Source organism: Tachyglossus aculeatus, chromosome X1 (assembly GCF_015852505.1).
Source record: "Tachyglossus aculeatus isolate mTacAcu1 chromosome X1, mTacAcu1.pri, whole genome shotgun sequence".
NCBI classification, from domain to species: Eukaryota; Metazoa; Chordata; class Mammalia; order Monotremata; family Tachyglossidae; genus Tachyglossus; species Tachyglossus aculeatus.
The window spans coordinates 87,777,848-87,795,209 of NC_052101.1; the positions used below are offsets into that span (position 1 = coordinate 87,777,848).

Genomic DNA, 17,362 nt, shown 5'->3' on the forward strand with positions numbered 1-17,362 from the left:
TCTCCCTCCCTTTCTCTCTCCCGGGTTTCCACAGGCCTTTGTCGCCCAGGCAAGCCAGGACAGGAATCCCTAGCCAAATCGTCTCAGCCACCGTACCCTCCCATGGCCCAGAGTACAGACAAGGGGAGCCTCAGGGCACCTTGTTCAAGGATCCGTGGGTTGCCTCCTCCTCCCTCCCTCCACTGGGAGGAAGAGTCTGTCAGCCACCAAGGTAAGGGACTTCCGACTGGGCAAACCACTTAACGTCTCTGGGCCTCAGTGACCTCAGCTGTAAAATGGGGATTAAGATGTGAGCCCCACGTGGCACAACCTGATGACCTTGTATCTCCCCCAGTGCTGAAAACAGTGCTTGGCACAGAGGAAGCATTCCCGTTGTTGGGTAGGGACCGTCTCTATTTCCCAAGCGCTTAGTGCAGTGCTCTGCACACAGTAAGCGCTCAATAAACGCGATTGAATGAATGAATGAACAAATACCATCTTTATTATTATTATCAACCTGGAATAGACCAAAGTAGAAACACTTCCGTTGGGACTTTTGTACAGGATGGGGTAGCTGTTCGGCCCCTGTTGGCACAGGTAAATATTCATTCATTCAATCGTATTTATTGAGCGCTTACTGTGTGCAGAGCACTGTACTAAGCGCTTGGGAAGTACAAGTTGGCAACATATAGAGACAGTCCCTACCCGGCAGTGGGCTCACAGTCTAAAAGGGGGAGACGGAGAACAAAACCAGACATACTAACAAAATAAAATAGAATAGATATGAGATGATGATGATGGCATTTGTTAAGCACTTACTATGTGCAAAGCACCGTTCTAAGCGCTGGGGCAGATACAGGGGGACCAGGTTGTCCCACAGGGGGTTTACGGTTTTATACTGATGCTATTGATGCTTGTTGACTTGTTTTGGATGTCGGTCTCCCCCCTTCTAGATTGTGAGCCCGTTGTTGGGTAGGGATTCTCTCTGTTACTGAATTGTACTTTCCAAGCGCTTAGTACAGTGCTTTGCACACAGTAAGTGTGCAATAAATGCGATTGAATGAATTTTTGATATTTTAACACTTACTATTGTTCTTTTTATTATTGTTCTCGAGTGACTAGGAGCTAGAAGTATTCTGAGGATGAATTGACAGGGAAAAATATTTAGATGATAATTATGGCATTTGTTAAGCGCTTACCGTGTACCAGGCACTGCACTAAGCGCTAGGGTGGATATAAGCAAATCAGGTTGGAATCAGTCCCTGTCCCACATGACGCTCACAGTCTCAATCCCTATTTTACAGATGAGGTAACAGGCACAGGGAAGTGAAGCGACCTGCCCAAGTTCACACAGCAGACTAGTGGCAGAGTGGGATTAGAACCCACGACCTTCCGACTCCCAGACTTATCCTTGCGTGCTTTTCTTAAGAGGGGGGCGGTCAGCGAAAGGGTGTTCTTTATTCTGTGTATGGACATGATCGGGGGGAGGGGTAGGGGTCAGCAAAAGTGTGTTCTTTATTTTCTAGGGCTACCAATGGCCGGCCTTCTTAGGAGGACCTGGGACAAATCTGCAGGTGAGGATTTTTATTCCTCTGGATGGTCGTTGGAATGGAGGAGGGAAACGGAAAATGGCATTCGAATTTTCTGGGTAACAGAGGGTGAGGAGCAGCGAGAGGGGACTGTATGGAAACAAGGGCAGAGGATGAAGAGAGGAAGCACTGAGGTTCTGGATCGATCGACTGATCGATCAATCAATCAGTCTACAGCATGTATTGAGAGCCTACTGTGCGCAGAGCACTATACTAAAGCACTTGGGAAAGTATAATAGAATTAGCAGACATGATTCCTTCTCTCAAGGAGCTTCTATCGAGGGAGACGGACACTAAAATTACAGATAATTGGAAGTGAGAGTATAAAGATATGTCCATCAGTGCTGGGGCAGAGGGGGCATTCAAATGTTTAGGTGGTACTCTCCTTACAGTGGAGAGGTGAGAATCAGTGGAACGTATTGAGTGCTTACCACGAGCAGACACTGTACTAAATGCTCGGGAGAGTACAATAGAATAAGTATTCATGATCTCTGCCCTCAAGGAGCTTACAATCTAGCGGGAGAGAAACATTAAAATAAATTACAAGCAGGGGAAGCAATACAGTATAGGGATGTGTACATAAGTGCAAGGGAGGTGGGGTATCAAAGTGCTCTTGGGGGATACAGACGAAGGCATAGGTGATGCAGAAGGGAGGGAGAATAGGGTGGGGGGGGTGACAGATGAGTAAGGGAAGACTTCCTGGAAGAGATATGATTTTAATTGGGGTTTGAAGACGGGGAGAGTGGATATGAAGGGGAGGAAGTTCCAGTTAGGGAGGGTGTGCGCAAGATGTCGGGGCAGGTCAGGGGTGGGGAAGCAGCAGACGAGAACGAGGCAAAGTGAGTAGATTGGCTTTAGAGGAAAGAAGCCCGAGAATTGGATGTAGTGGGAGAAGAGAGTGGATTAGCAGGAGGGAGAGAGCTGATTGAGTGCCATAAAACAGTCGTCCAGAGGTTCTGTTTGACGCAGAGAGGAAAGGGCAACCGCTGGAGGTTTATGAGGAACGGGGAGACATGAGCATAATGACGTTTTAGAAAAAAACGATTCGGCTCTGGCACTTGCTCAGACTTGTGTGCGGCAGATGGGACTAGTCTCGCAGCATGCACCAATTTATTCATTCAGTCAGTTGTATTCATTGAGCGCTTACTGTGTGCAGAGCACTGTAATCAATCCATCGTATTCATTGAGCGCTTACTGTGTGCAGAGCACTGTAATTAATCAATCAATCAATTGTATTTATTGAGCACTTACTGTGTGCAGAGCACTGTACTAAGCGCTTGGGAAGTATTGGGAAAGTGAGGGGTCGGGCCATTAGGAACCGTTTGCCGAATCACAGGGCCAGAGGTGGTTGCCCCAATTTGCCATTTTCTAAGGATGGCTTAGCACCCCCAAAGCAAGATACCAGTGAGGGGGTGGCGTGGTACAGGAAAAAGGGTCGGAGTGCAGCGAGGGCTTCGACTGGGGCATATACCCCCCGTCGTGCAACAGCATGGCTCAGTGGAAAGAGCCCGGGCTTTGGAGTCAGAGGTCAGGGGTTCGAATCCCGGCTCCGCCAATTGTCAGCTGTGTGACTTTGGGCAAGTCACTTAACTTCTCTGTGCCTGTTACCTCATCTGGAAAATGGGGATTAAGATTGTGAGCCCCCCATGGGACAACCTGATCACCTTGTAACCTCCCCAGCGCTTAGAACAGTGCTTTGCGCATAGTAAGCGCTTAATAAATGCCATTATTATTATTAAGGGAAAGGGCACGGGCTTGGGAGTCAGAGGTCGTGGGTTCTAATTCCGACTCCGCCCCTCGTCTGCTGTGTGACCTTTTGCGAGTCACTTCCCTGGGCCTCAGTTCCCTCATCCGTAAAATGGGGATTAAGACTGGGAGCCCCACGTGGGACAACCTGATTAGAACAGTGCTTTGGCCCACAGTGAGCCCTTAACAAATCCCACCATCGTCATTCTCATTCAAACTGATGGAGTGTACATATTTATTACTCTATTTATTTATTTATGTATTTATTTTACTTGTACATTTCTATCCTACTTATTTTATTTTGTTGGTATGTTTGGTTCTGTTCTCTGTCTCCCCCTTTAAGACTGTGAGCCCACTGTTGGGTAGGGACTGTCTCTATGTGATGCCAATTTGTACTTCCCAAGCGCTTAGTACAGTGCTCTGCACATAGTAAGCGCTCAATAAATACGATTGATTGATTAATTGATTGATTGAGTGTGCGCCCCCGCCCAGGTACACATCCGCAGCAGACCCCGCAGGCCTGGACGGCTTTTCACTGTGGGCGTGGCCTTCCCCCGTCGGCCGCCGAATGCGTTCGTCCGCCCCCTTCCCCTCCCTTTTGCTCCTCTCTCTCTGACGTACGAAGGGACGGCGCGTCGCGGAGCACCCTGGGAGTTGTAGTTGCGGCCTCCTTTTCGGACGAGGAGGGAGGCGGGAGGCAGGACTCTGTTTCCCGACGGCCCCTGCGGCGGCGGCGGCGGGAGGAGGAGAAAGAGGGGAGAGAAGGCGGAACCACGTCCGAAGATGGTGGCGGGCGCGGCGTGCTGCTCTCGGCTGTCAACCCACCCTCCGAGCCGCGCGGGCTGGCCCCGCCAGTCAATCAATCAATCGATCGTATTTATTGAGCGCTTACTGTGTGCAGAGCACTGTACTAAGCGCCTTGGGACCCCTCCGAGTCTGAGGGCGAAACCCCGCTGCTGAGACATGCCCCGCGCCCGCAAGGGCCACGCGCCTGGCCGGAGGGGCCAGCGCCGAGCCGGGGGTGAGTGGCGGTGGGGGGCGGGGGAAGGGGCGTGAGGGAGCGGGATTCCTTCAAAAGGGTCGGGAGGACATATTTATTACTCTATTTATTTTACTTGTACATATAATAATAATAATGATGGCATTTGTTAAGCGCTTACTATGTGCTGTTCTAAGCGCTGGGGGGGATACAAGGTGATCAGGTTGTCCCACATGGGGATCCCAGTCTTAATCCCCGTTTTACAGATGGGGTAACTGAGGCTCAGAGAAGTTAAGTGACTTGCCCAAGGTCACACAGCAGACATGTGGCAGAGTCTGTTTATTTTGTTAGGATGTTTGGTTTTGTTCTCCGTCTCCCCCTTTTCGACTGTGAGCCCACTGTTGGGTAGGGACTGTCTCTATATGTTGCCAACTTGGACTTCCCAAGCGCTTAGTACAGTGCTCTGCACACAGTAAGCGCTCAATAAATGCGATTGATATGTATGTATGTTGGTACATATTTATTACTCTGTTTATTTTACTTGTACGTATCTATTCTATTTATTTTATTTTGTTAGTATGTTTGGTTTTGTTCTCTGTCTCCCCCTTCTAGACTGTGAGCCCACTGTTGGGTAGGGACTGTCTCATTATGTTGCCAACTTGTACTTCCCAAGCGCTTAGTGCAGTGCTCTGCACATAGTAAGCGCTCAATAAAAACGATTGATGATGATGATGATGATGATGAGAACCCCGGGGAGGCGGATCGCCGGGCGTTTCCTCAGAGAGCGAGGCCGCAGCTCCCAGCTAATTCGGGGCCTGCCTTCCCCGTCCGCACCCCAGCGCGTGTCAATCAATCAATCAATCGTATTTACTGAGCGCTTACTGTGTGCAGAGCACTGGACTGAGCGCTTGGGAAGGACAAGTTGGCAACATCTAGAGACGGTCCCTACCCAACTCACAGTCTAAAAGACTGTGTCGTCGTGGCGGTGGCAGCGTGGGGCTGGCAACTTGTCCCCTTCTCCGGGCCGGTAAACTGGTCGGCCCAGGTGGAGGCCTGCCCGGGAAACCGGCTTGCTTTCCTGGCCCTTACGGGCCCAACCCAAATCCTCCCGTTTGCGGTGACAGGGAGGCCAAAGTCGAGGGAAAGGTTATTTTGTTAGGATGTTTGGTTTTCTTCTCTGTCTCCCCCTTTTAGACTGTGAGCCCACTGTTGGGTAGGGACTGTCTCTATATGTTGCCAATTTGGACTTCCCAAGCGCTTAATACAGTGCTCTGCACATAGTAAGCGCTCAAGAAATACGATTGATGATGATGATGATGATGAAGATGATGGAGCCGTCGGTTGCTGCAGGACAAGAGGGCCATTGGAGGACCGTCTCGAGACCTATGGGGCCGGGAGGTGGTGGAGCAACTGAAGTAGGGGAGGCCAAGTTCTGGGGCGGGAACGCAGAACCTTATCTATAACTGCCAGGTGGCTTATGAAATGAGCTGAGGCCCCAGGCGTTCCAGAACTGCCATAGTGGCATTCCCAAGGCTGAGGAAGTTAGGGGCCCAAGTTCCCAAGGGTGGTGTATATACATATGTATATATGCTGGTACATATTTATTACTCTATTTATTTTACTTGTACATATCTATTCTCTTTATTTTATTTTGTTACTATGTTTGGTTTTGTTCTCTGTCTCCCCCTTTTAGACTGTGAGCCCACTGTTGGGTAGGGACTGTCTCTATATGTTGCCAACTTGGACTTCCCAAGTGCTTAGTACAGTGCTGTGCACACAGCGCTCAATAAATGCGATTGATGATATGTATATATGTTGGTACATATTTATTACTCTGTTTATTTTACTTGTACATATCTATTCTACTTATTTTATTTTGTGAGTATGTTTGGTTTTGTTCTCTGTCGCCCCCTTTTAGGCTGTGAGCCCACTGTTGGGTAGGGACTGTCTCTATATGTTGCCAACTTGGACTTCCCAAGCGCTTAGTACAGTGCTCTGCACACAGTAAGCGCTCAATAAATGCGATTGATGATATGTATATATGTTGGTACATATTTATTACTCTATTTATTTTACTTGTACATATCTATTCTCTTTATTTTATTTTGTTAGTATGTTTGGTTTTGTTCTCTGTCTCCCCCTTTTAGACTGTGAGCCCACTGTTGGGTAGGGACTGTCTCCATATGTTGCCAACTTGGACTTCCCAAGCGCTTAGTACAGTGCTCTGCACACAGTAAGCGCTCAATAAATACGATTGATGATATGTATATATGTTGGTACATATTTATTACTCTATTTTACTTGTGCATATCTATTCTGTTTATTTTATTTTGTTAGTATGTTTGGTTTTGTTCTCTGTCTCCCCCTTTTAGACTGTGAGCCCACTGTTGGGTAGGGACTGTCTCCATATGTTGCCAACTTGGACTTCTCAAGCGCTTAGTACAGTGCTCTGCACACAGTAAGCGCTCAATAAATACAATTGATTGATTGATTCATGGCGTGGAACCCCTCACATCTGCATCGACCTGTCAAGTGCCTCTCACTTGGCGAGTCAGTGGGGCAAGTGGCCCAAAGAGTCTAGGGTGCTTGCAGACAGGTCTACATAGACTCCTTGCCTTTTCCCCAGCTCTTTTCAGTCAATCAACCGATCAGTCGTATTTATTGAGTGCTATGTGCAGAGCCCCCAATTGCCTGCCTGGTGGATTGCCAGGGCCATGGTTCCCCCACAGAGAGGGGGTTTTGCTTCCCAAGGGGGTTTCCAGTCCCAAGGCAAGATGTATCAGTAGTTCTAGGGCAAGGCTCTTAGTTCCTTTTTTTTTTTTTCCTTCTTGCTTCCAGTGGAGTCTGATCCTACAGACAGCGAGCACCTTCTACTCTGTGGCCGGCCCATCGGTGCCACAGGCTGCAAGAGAAAATCTGTTTTGCTTCCAGGGTTGGTCTAAAGGCTTTCCCCATCGAGGAGGCTCCTATTTCTCAGTGTCTGCTGCCCTGTGAGCTGCAGGCTGGCCTTCAGATACCCCTCAAGTGGGGGCAGAGCAGGGAATGATTGCCTTCTCTTCAGCCATGATCCTGAAGTACTAGAGAAGCACTTGTTCAACCCTGTAACCCTTTAGGTCACATTCAATTTTGAGAACATCCTTCTCTTGGGGGCCGTGTGGAACCAGTGGTGTTAGCACAAGGCGGAGCTCAGATTGGATTATGGTATCACTCGATCAGTTAATGGTATTTATTACACACTTACTGTGTGCAGAATACTTTACTAAGGGCTTGGGAGAGGACAGTGCAACAGAATTGGTAAACACTTTCCCTGCCCACAAGGACTTTACCATCTAGCAGGGGAGACAGACATTAAAATACATTACAGATATGTACAAAAGCGCTGTGGGCTGAGGGTGGGGTGAATATCAAGTGCTTAAAGGAGACAGATCCAAATGTATGGGTAAGGCAGAAGGGAGAGGGAGTAGGGGAAATCAGGGCTTAATTGGAGAAGGCCTCTTGGAGGAGACATGCTTTTACTAAGGTTTTGAAGGTGTGGAGAGTGATGCTCTGTCAGATATTAAGGGGGAGGGAGTTCCGGGCCAGAGGGAGGACATGGGCGAGGACTTGGCAGTGTTATAGACGAGATGGAGGTACAGTGAGTAGGTTGGTGTTACAGTAGCTAAGTATGTGGGCTGGGTTGTAGTAGGAGAGCAGTGTGGTAAGGTAGGAAGGAGTGAGCTGATTGAGGGCTTTAAAGCAGATGATAAGGAGTTTCTTTTTGCTGTGGTGGTGGGTGGGCAACCGCTAGAGGTTCTTGAGGAGTGTGGACTGAACAGTTTTTTTTAGAAAAATGATCTGGGCAGCAGAATGAAGTGGGGACTGGAGTGGGGAGAGACAGGAGATAGCGAAGAGGCTGATAACAGTAGTCAAGATGGGATATGGAGATCAATCAGTGGGTTTATTGAGCACTTACTGTGTGCAGAGCACTGTACTAAGTGCTTGGGAGAGTATAATACAACCGAGAAGCAGTGTGACTAAGTGGAAAGAATGCAGCCCCGGGAGTCAGGGGACATAGGATCTAATCCCGGCTCCACCAGTTGCCTGCTGTGTGACCTTGGACAAGTCATTTAACTTCTCTGTGACTCAGTTTCCTCATCTGTAAGATGGGGATTGCTAAGCAGTGGGGTAGAGACAAGACAATCTGGTTGGACAGCCCCTGTCCCACGTAGGGCTCATGTTGTAGGTAGGAGGGAGAACAGGTATTGACTCCCCATTTTTCAGATGAGGGAACTGAGATACAGAGAAGTTGTGACTCGTTCAAGGTCACCCAGCAGACAAGTGGCAGAGCCAGGATTAGAACCCAGGTCCTCTGACTCCTGGGCCCGTGCTCTTTCCACTAGACTATGCTATTTCCTGTTCCCCTTCCAGGTGGTTTTATCCCTGTTCTTCCAGCTCAGGGGCTCTTTAATGACTGTCTGAAGCCTCAGAACTGACCTCTGCTTCTCAGAAGCCTCTCTGGGCTCGTGTCCAATATTTGGGGGTAGCTTGCAGGTCCAAGTCCAACTGGCTTGCAGACTCCCTCTCCCTCCACCCCCTCCCCATCTCAAAATCTGGAGATACTCAGACCCCCCCATACTTCCATGGCCCTCCCATTTTAGGCTGAAGAAATACTGTCTCATGGGTTTAGGACAGGCTGTGGGAGCCAAACCCTTTGGACTAGGCTTGGGTGCCCCCCCCTACAGCCTCTCCCTTTGGGGGCCATAGCAGGGTGGACCCCGAACCAGAAATGAATAGGACAAAGCCAGAAGTGGACTGAACTCCATTTCTAAGGGGCACTGTGCTGCATGGTAGAACCCCTGGAAATTAGGTTCTGGACCAGTTTTGGCTTGGTGTGGCGCGCTTCCAGTTGGGCAGCTCTCTTACTTACTGCCAATCTGACAGGCTGGGTCAGAACCCAGATTTCAGTTCTGGGCATGGCTCTTCTGTGGCATCTGGGCGATTTTTCTGCAAGTGTGATGAGTGTGTTGGTGCATGGCAGTTGCCTTGTGGACTGTTGGAGTCAATAGTCCTGGCAGCCTTTGGAGTTGCCTGGTCTGCATGAATTCCTTTCTGGGGGAGCTGTAGGCTCCCCTTCCTCCAGCCCCCTTTCCACTCTTCCCCTGCCCTTGCTCACCTTCCTCCCTAATCCCTGGAAATGGAACTTGGTCTTAACCAGGCCCGGTGTTTGGCTGGGGCTACGTGAGGTATGTCCAATCTGTGCTAGGCACAACCAGGGCGCCTATGCTAACACTAGAACAACAAGATGGATCCTGGGAATCAATCAATCAATCAATCGTATTTATTGAGCGCTTACTGTGTGCAGAGCACTGTACTAAGCGTTTGGGAAGTACAAATTGGCAACATATAGAGACAATCCCTACCCAACAGTGGGCTCACAGTCTAAAGGGAAGGCAGCCGATGTGGCTCCCAGACACCTAGGAGCTGCTGTTCAGAAGGAGGAGGAGCCATTACTGAAAACTGCTCCTGAGTGTACCTCTTCGTCTGGGACAGATTCCCAGAGCAGAGAAAGGCAAGGTGAGGAGTTCTCTGCCCTCGGCAGATTAATAATGGGAACAGTACCTGATTTTTCTCCCCCTCAAAGTCCCGAAACATCCCTCTACTTCCTTTTGTCCAGAGCCTTGCTCCCCAGTTTCTTCTACCCTTCTTGTTCTAAGTCTGTTCACTGTCTGTTGAGAAGGAGCAATTGGTGAGCTAAGTCCTCAATAGTCCTGCACCTCGTCTTCCTGGCATTCTGGGAGAGGAAATAGGTGGGATGATGACTCTCTGGGCCTGAGGTGAAAAGAGTCTGGGCCTACTGGCAAGAAGAACTTGTCTCTCTGCCAGCAGCAGTTTGTCCTGGCAAGCACAGTGCCTTTGTTAACCTCTTCGTAGAACACCCCATCACTGACTACAGAGCTCCGATCCATAGTAGGCTCAACATAGGGGAGAGGAGTGGCTGGGATGAGGGCAGAAGTGGGGGTGGGGAGGGAGGGAGGATGCAGGGGAGTGGGAAAGGAGATGGGGAGGGATGGGAAGGAGGTGGAGATAGGTGATTCTTGGTCTCTGGGCCTCGGATGACCTCTTAGTGATGAGGGTGAGAGGAGGAAAGTGGGCATGAATGTCTGTGACACCCTCTTAGCTCCTCAGATGTCAGGAGAAACTAAACCCACATGGGTCACTGACCCTGGGATTAAGGGGATAGAGGCCAGTTTGTCTTCTCAGACCCCAGGCTGCCCATAGGTCAGTCCAATGTTCCTGCTCCTTGCCAACGTAGGAGTGTGCAGCTTCGGGTCCTTGCTTCAGGTCTCTAGAAGCACAGTTGATCGGAAATTCTCTCTGGAACTTTGAAATGTCTGTTGGGGAGTCGGCCCCTGAATGGAGAAGTACCCCCAGGTGGTTTTAGGCGTTGGATCCAGAGAATAAAGGGGGAGGGGGAAATGAGGGGGAAATTACCTGGCCCCCAGGGATGACCCTCCCGCTTTGCCACCCCGACTTTCCCAGGAGCTAGGAGCAACATCCAGCCTGACTCTCCATCCAGCGACGATGAGGCGGCCAGTGAAGCGTTGAGTCACTACAGTAGCACCAGTGAGGTAGCCAGCATCGTGGAGGAGAGCCCTGGTGAGGAAGGGGTCACAGCTGGGGGAGAAGAGGGAGGGAGCAGTGGAATATGCACCTCCCGCCCTTTTCCCTTGCTCTATCTTCCGAAGATGGCAGAAGAGACAGATGGTGCCAGGCTCTGCCACCCTCTGATGGCCCAGCTGCCTGCTTGTTGTGTTGGTGGGGAGGAAGTTCTGCTCTGCCCTGCACTGCTGGTGCCCCTTCTCCTGGTTTGGAGAGGGGGAGGGCTTTAGCTGGGAGTGACATGGCTTGTTTGGTGGTTGCAGGCAATGATGTGGTGGATGATCAGGCCCAACAAGAGGAGCTAGAAGAGAAGCTGAAAGAGTGCATTGATAATGTGACTGACAAGAGGTATAGGGCAGCCCTCAGCCTCCCACCCCCTTTCCCCGCACCTCAGCTTAGTGGGATTGTCCTGGATCGGACTGAGGAGGCCACTGCAGGCTGAGGCAGTGGGAGAAAAGACTTCTTCACTCACAGACTGTGATCCCTTCTCTCCCAGCATATTTGTGTCTGGGTTGGTCCTCTCTCTGCCCTGTCTGAAGATGGCACCAGCTGGGTGGTAGCAGTATCCCAGCATTTTTCTTGGGTGTAAAAACACCACCAGGCAGCACCCCAAGAAGGCAGATTTCTCTCCCTCCGTGGCTGGTCCTTTTCCCCAACACCTCAGCCGTGAGAGGTTTTCTCCCCCAGCCCCAGTCCTAATCCCAAATTTGCCTCTGGGATCTGCCTGTGTGTGTCTTTTGGCCTGGATTGGTTTCCAGGCGCCTCTGGAATAAATCAGGTGCTAAAGAAAGAGGTATGGAGGTGGTGGAAGTGGTGGGTTGGGGGTGAGACCTGGGGCTGCCCTCAAACTCTTTTCTCCCCCAGCACCACGACCCGACAGGTGGCCCTGCAGAGTCTGCGTCTGGCCTTCTTGTCTCATGTGCTCTCTGACCTCCTGTTGGACCGGTGCCTCACCCTCGCCGACTCCCTCGAGAAGTGCCTCAAGAAAGGTCTGCTTGGGTCTTGGTCTTTCAGTCCATCTGTCTATCTCATCCCTGGCCAGCCACCCCCCCCCCCCCCCCCCCCCCCCCCGCCCCCGTATTCTCAGTCTGGTGCCCAAAGCTGGGCCCTGGAATGAGGAACGGTTGCTGGGAGAACAGATGGGGTCATATGGTGATGTAAGGGTGGGGGAATGGACTCCTCAAGGCTGGTGGCTTGCCTTGTGATCTCAAGCTTGACAGTGGCCTGGTTGGCTCCTTCCCCTTGCTGCAGGTAAAGGAGAAGAACAGTCTCTTGCTGCTTCTGTGCTAACCCTTCTGTGCCTTCAGTTGGGCTCAGAGCCTGAAGGGGAGGAGCTTTTTCATAGACTCCGACCCCTGCTCATCTCCATCCTCACGGACCCCTCAGCCAGCCTTGGTGCCAGAAATAGTGTGAGTTGTGACCTCTCCCCCAAACTCCTCCCCCTTCCTCCCACATCACCCTTCCTTTCTCCTAGCCTCGGGGTCCAACTGCCTTAGGGCCACAGAAGCCCCAGGTGGCATCATCTGGCCCTGACTCGGGGCACAGAAGGGCGGGAATGCTCTCTCCTCAAGGGAGGGAGGTTGTTAAAGTGACTGAGTGCTGATCCCCTTGCAGCCTGATTCCTCAGGCCCTGGTGGGGATTACTGCTTGGAAGAAGGTAGATTTGTCGCTGCCCAAAGGGAGGCCGTGGGAGCCCGTGTGACCCTGGCCTCAGTGGGCCTGGGTAAGTCAAAGATGCAGGCTGGCCCTTCCCCTCCCGATGGCTCACGATTAAGGCGGGTGCCAAGGGAGCGGTCAAGAGGAGCCGAAGCGTCCCGAGCTGGGTGTGTGGAAAATTGCTAATTGCTCAGGCAGGGCCTTGGAGGCTGGGGACCTGAGCTGTCGGGGACTTCCCGGGGAGTATGTCTCTGGGAATCCCTTCCCCAACCCCCTCTTCTCCACAGTGTGCCACAGCCCTTGGGATGTGCTGTTTCATTGCTGCTGTTGAAGTAGAGGTGAGTGAGCACAGCTCCTTAGTATACATGACTCCCTCCGCACTCACTGTGCCTAGTGGTTTGCTGAGAAGTTCCCAAGGCAACTGCCCCCTCCCTTCGGGGCTTTGCCTGGTCTCCCCTTTTGGGCCTAGAGGGACATGAGCCAGACCACCCAACTGTGTGGTCCTGCAGCCGCTGCTCCTTCAGAGGAAGAGGGACCTGCTGCAGGCAGCAGAGGCCACAGGGCCTGCAAAACCTAGGTCTTGGGAAGTGGGCAGCTGTCCCTGGATCCCTGCCCTGATCCCCCAGGCACCCCTATCCTCCTACAGGACCTCATCTCGTGCCTCACCTGCCTAGAGGCCACCTTCACTGGGGCATGTGGGGAGGAGGGAACTGTGGCCCTGACCCTGCTCCAGCCACTGCACTGCTGTGCCCTCCAGGCCTGGGCCCTCCTCCTTACCATCTGTCCCAGCTCCCACATCCAAAGAATCCTGCGCAGGTACGTAGACCTCCAGTTCGGAAGGCAGTATAGGAGGCAGTTGGCAAGAGCTAGCTAAGGAGCCTGGAGCCTCCCTTCTCCATCACTCTCCTCTCCCCCCCTCCCCTTCTCTCCACCCTTTCCAGTCCTCTCCCACCCCTATCCATTGATCTCCCCTTTCCCTCCTCCTCCTCCCTACCCGCTCTCCTTGCTTGTGCTGTGGCTGCTCAGTTAACCTCCGTGCCTCTTGCAGGTGGGTTTGGTTCCCTCATTTTGAGGAAAATAAGTTGGGTCTCAGCTCCTCAGGGCTGTGGAAGGTTGGGGGCATGTAGCTGGCAGAGGAGTGATGGTGATTGCTGTATCTCAGTAGGGGCAGTTCGGGAGCCTTTGGAAGCTCCACTTGACGTAGAGGGCGGCTACCCGCTTTCCTCCTAGGGACTGCCCGGCTTCCTGAGTACAACTCATAGGAGTAGCCTTTGAAATTTAGAGGCTCAGGGCCCTGTTGATCTCCCGTTTCCCCACAGCTCCTGTGAGTGTGAGCCTTGGCACACTAAGTCCGCCCCTAGACTGGTTAGTGGGGTAAAGTTGGCATAGGGAGAGGATCAGAACTAGATTACCAGTTCCTTGGGAACTCCCTGAATGGTTTGTTCCCAGATGGTGCCTTGCTTGTGGGTGGACCCCCAGGGATACCCAGGTGAGGCTGACCTCTTTGTGGGGACCCCTCCCCAATTCTGTGTTCCCTCTTCCTCCAACAGTCAACTGGCCCAGTTGCCCCAGCTCCTCTCCAGCGACAACGTGCACCTGCGCATCGTAGCAGGGGAGACCATAGCTCTCCTGTTTGAGTTAGGCCGGGACCTGGAGGTACGGGGTGGGTAGGGTGTGGTGAGGGTGTGAGGGCCAGATTGGCGGGTGAAAGGGGTTGGTTCTTGTCCGGTTCTGGGGGTGGGAGTGACCCAAGGAGGTTGGGGCATCTCTAAATGCCTTGGCAGATAGGCGTCCGGGGTGGGATGATCAGGGCTGCTTCCCATGCAGTTGGGTGGGAGGTGGAGGAGGGGGATCAGAAGGTGAGGCCCTCCTCTGTCCCCAGGAGGATTTCTTGTATGAGGACACCGACTCACTGTGCAGTAAGCTCCGGGACCTGGCCACTGACAGCAACAAGTACCGGGCCAAAGCCGACCGGCGTAGGCAGCGCTCCATCATCCGTGATGTCCTCCGCTTCATCGAGGTGGGGCTTCCCTCCAGCCCCAGAGAAGGGGACTCTTCCACCCCTTACCCTCACTCGGACTCCGGGCTGGGGACCTGCTTGGGCCTCTAGAGCTCGGATCCTACCACCCATCAGCCTCCCCCTACCTCGACCCTCAAAACCAGCCTGAGGCCTGCAGTAAGACTGGGGACTCCTGGGTCCTCCTCGCTAGGGACTGTCTGACTGTCCTGCTTCTCACTGTGGCTCCACAGAATGGGGAGTGCCATGAGGAGACAGTCAAGTTTGGGATGGAGTGTATGTACGTGGGCAGCTGGGCGCGCCGCCGCACCTACACCGCCTTCAGGGAAGTCCTGGGCTCCGGGATCAGCCATCACCTGCAGGTTTGAGTTTTGCACTTTAGAGTGCGCATGGGCCTCGGGTGGTGGGGCAGAGGTGGAGGGAGGTTGGCTCACCACAGCGGGGCATGGGGTGGGATGGGGATGCCTTTCTATCCTGGAACCAGTGACTAGCGATGGCTGTGGTTCATTTTCTGTTGTGCCCAACTGCCCTTTCCTGCTTCTCCCAGAACAACGGACTGCTCCGTGACATCTTCAGCCTGGGCCCCGTGTTGGTGCAGGATGCTGTTGCCATCAAAGCCAACAAAATCTCCCGCTTTGAGAAGGTGCGAGAATGACTCTCCTCATTCTTATCCTAACCTTTCCCCTTCCCCCGCCACCAACTGCCGGTTTCCTTTCTCTTTCCCATCCTTGCCTCTAGCCCCAGACGTTTGCCCAATGATGAATGTTGAGATTTACCAGGAATGGAGAGGCTTGGGGATTAAGTGGAATCCCCACCCTCCTCTGTCCTCATTTCTTGAGGATAGGTGCTTGTTTCTCCCAACATCCCTGGTGTACTGTCCCAGGGGACCGGAGGTGGGACAGCAGGCCCAAACCATCCATTGTTTTCCCTCCTCCCTTCCTCTCTATTGCCCTGGCCTGAGACTGAGTTGCACCTCTCTCTTTCCCCTTCTCCCATTCCAGCACCTCTACAACTCTGCTGCCTTCAAAGCCCGGACAAAAGCACGCAACCGTGTGAGGGACAAGCGAGCGGATGTCTTGTGAGTGGAGACCCTCAGCAGCCCCTTGGGACTGGATGAGAAGGTTCCACTCCCTATCCCTGTTTATTTTTCTGTTAGTGGAAAGACAATGCTGCAACACTATCGGCCATGTGGCCTGGTTCCCTGGGGCCACAGTTTTATTTTTATTTTTTTAACAACAAAACCAAATAGAGGTATGGGGAGGGGATGGGAAAAGATGGAAAGGCTGCCTCAGAATTGCCGGAACTTCCCGATTTAAAGGGAGGTTTTAGCCCCCCCCCCCCCTTTTTACTTCTCCTTCCCCTCTACCCTTCTCTCTGGCCAAGGTGCTGTTAGAGCTGTGGACTTTTTTGATGCCAGAGTAGTTACCTCCTGTTCCTCCCTCACCCAGTTGAAATGGATGTGAATATGGTCTGTATTGAAAAAGATGGAATTGGCAATCCCCATCCTGTGGAGTGGGGATATGTCAGGAGAGGGTGTCTTGGATTTCCATTTCTGCCCCTCTCCATCCATCTGTTGGATGTACCCTCTGCAGGCATGACAGGGACATCTCCAGGGCCCACATAGACCTCAGAGAAGGCCCCGCTAGAGTGGAGCAGAGGTTGCTGACAGCCAGGCTGGACTCCCAGCAAGTAGCACAGCTCCCCCAATTCCAACACTGACATATGTTTGTGTTGATTTTATAAGATTAATTTTGGAAGTAATTTTAAAAAAACTCAGACCCCCTGCTGCCTTCGGTCCCAGTTGGTACTGCCACCAGCAGTGGGTCATTCCCTAGAGTCTCTAGAAACCAAGCATTCCAGTTTAACTACAAGGTGAAGTCAAGGCCCCCCCTTTCATCTCACTGTTGCCTAGTGAGGAGGTCAGAGGTGTGATCGCTCTCTCTTATGCCTAGGAGGAGGATGTTTGCTATTCCTTTCCTCTCCCCTTTTCCCTCTAAGCCAGCTCCCATGTAGCTTGGGGGAGGGAACAGCAATTCAACTCTCTAGAGTTTGTTCCTAAGCCCAGGGGTGCTCTGTGCTGTTCTGGGGAAGATCACATATTTGTATTAATTCCCAGAATGCGGTGGGGGCAAGCATGGCCAGACGTTGGCATGTTAGAGGGCCCCACCCCCTCCTCAACTCAGCGGAGGCTCAGAAGCCCCAGCCCTCTCCCCATTTCCCGCTTCCAGGAGCTATTTGGATGGAGCCACCGGAAACTGGGAAAGGTGTCCCTCTCCCATCCCTCCAAGTCCTATCTCCTTTGGTGTGTTTCACTAAGCCATCAGTATTCCTCCTCCCCTCTCCATTCCTGCCCTTGCTTCCTCACGGGGGAGCGTGCCAGGGTGGCTTCCACGTCATTTTACCTTATTTCTCCAGCCCTTCTTGGTTCCTCCTGGCTAAGCTGAGCCCCAGCCCACGTGGCAGGCCCTGGAAAGCGTGAGGAAAGCCGACCCTCTCGCCTCTGCAGGCCTCCTCGTCTTCCCTCGCTGTAGGGCACTTTGAACCTCTGGAGCAGGAGGCTTGGTTAGTCAGGTTGGGTCAGGGAAGAGGAGAGTAGTTATTTTGGGAAAGTGAGGCTGCCTACTGAGACAGTGCCATGAGCTCCTGGTATCTGTGCAATGCAGACAGTGTGGGGTCGGGGGAGTCACTGGGGCCAAGGAGGGATGATGGCAGGAGCGGACAGAGCAGCACCTCAGCGGGGCTCTGCTTCTCTCCAGC

General features: G+C 52.3%; 1 protein-coding gene across 3 annotated transcripts; it reads left to right on the forward strand.

The window, feature by feature from the left end:
* Positions 1 to 4,117: 4,117 nt before the first annotated feature.
* IFRD2 (interferon related developmental regulator 2) lies at positions 4,118 to 15,811 on the forward strand. 3 transcript variants are annotated; one of them, XM_038740759.1, is made up of 12 exons: positions 4,118 to 4,335; positions 10,813 to 10,929; positions 11,196 to 11,280; positions 11,797 to 11,921; positions 12,184 to 12,341; positions 12,876 to 12,926; positions 13,235 to 13,404; positions 14,139 to 14,244; positions 14,471 to 14,608; positions 14,839 to 14,967; positions 15,153 to 15,248; positions 15,607 to 15,811. In XM_038740759.1, the coding sequence occupies exons 1-12, from the start codon at positions 4,278 to 4,280 to the stop codon at positions 15,685 to 15,687; spliced, it is 1,314 nt and encodes a 437-aa protein (XP_038596687.1). In that variant the 5' UTR covers positions 4,118 to 4,277; the 3' UTR covers positions 15,688 to 15,811. The 3 variants fall into 3 exon arrangements, with proteins under 3 accessions (XP_038596687.1, XP_038596689.1, XP_038596688.1); XM_038740761.1 differs by having other exon boundaries at positions 13,346 to 13,404; XM_038740760.1 differs by lacking the exon at positions 12,876 to 12,926.
* Positions 15,812 to 17,362: the final 1,551 nt, after the last annotated feature.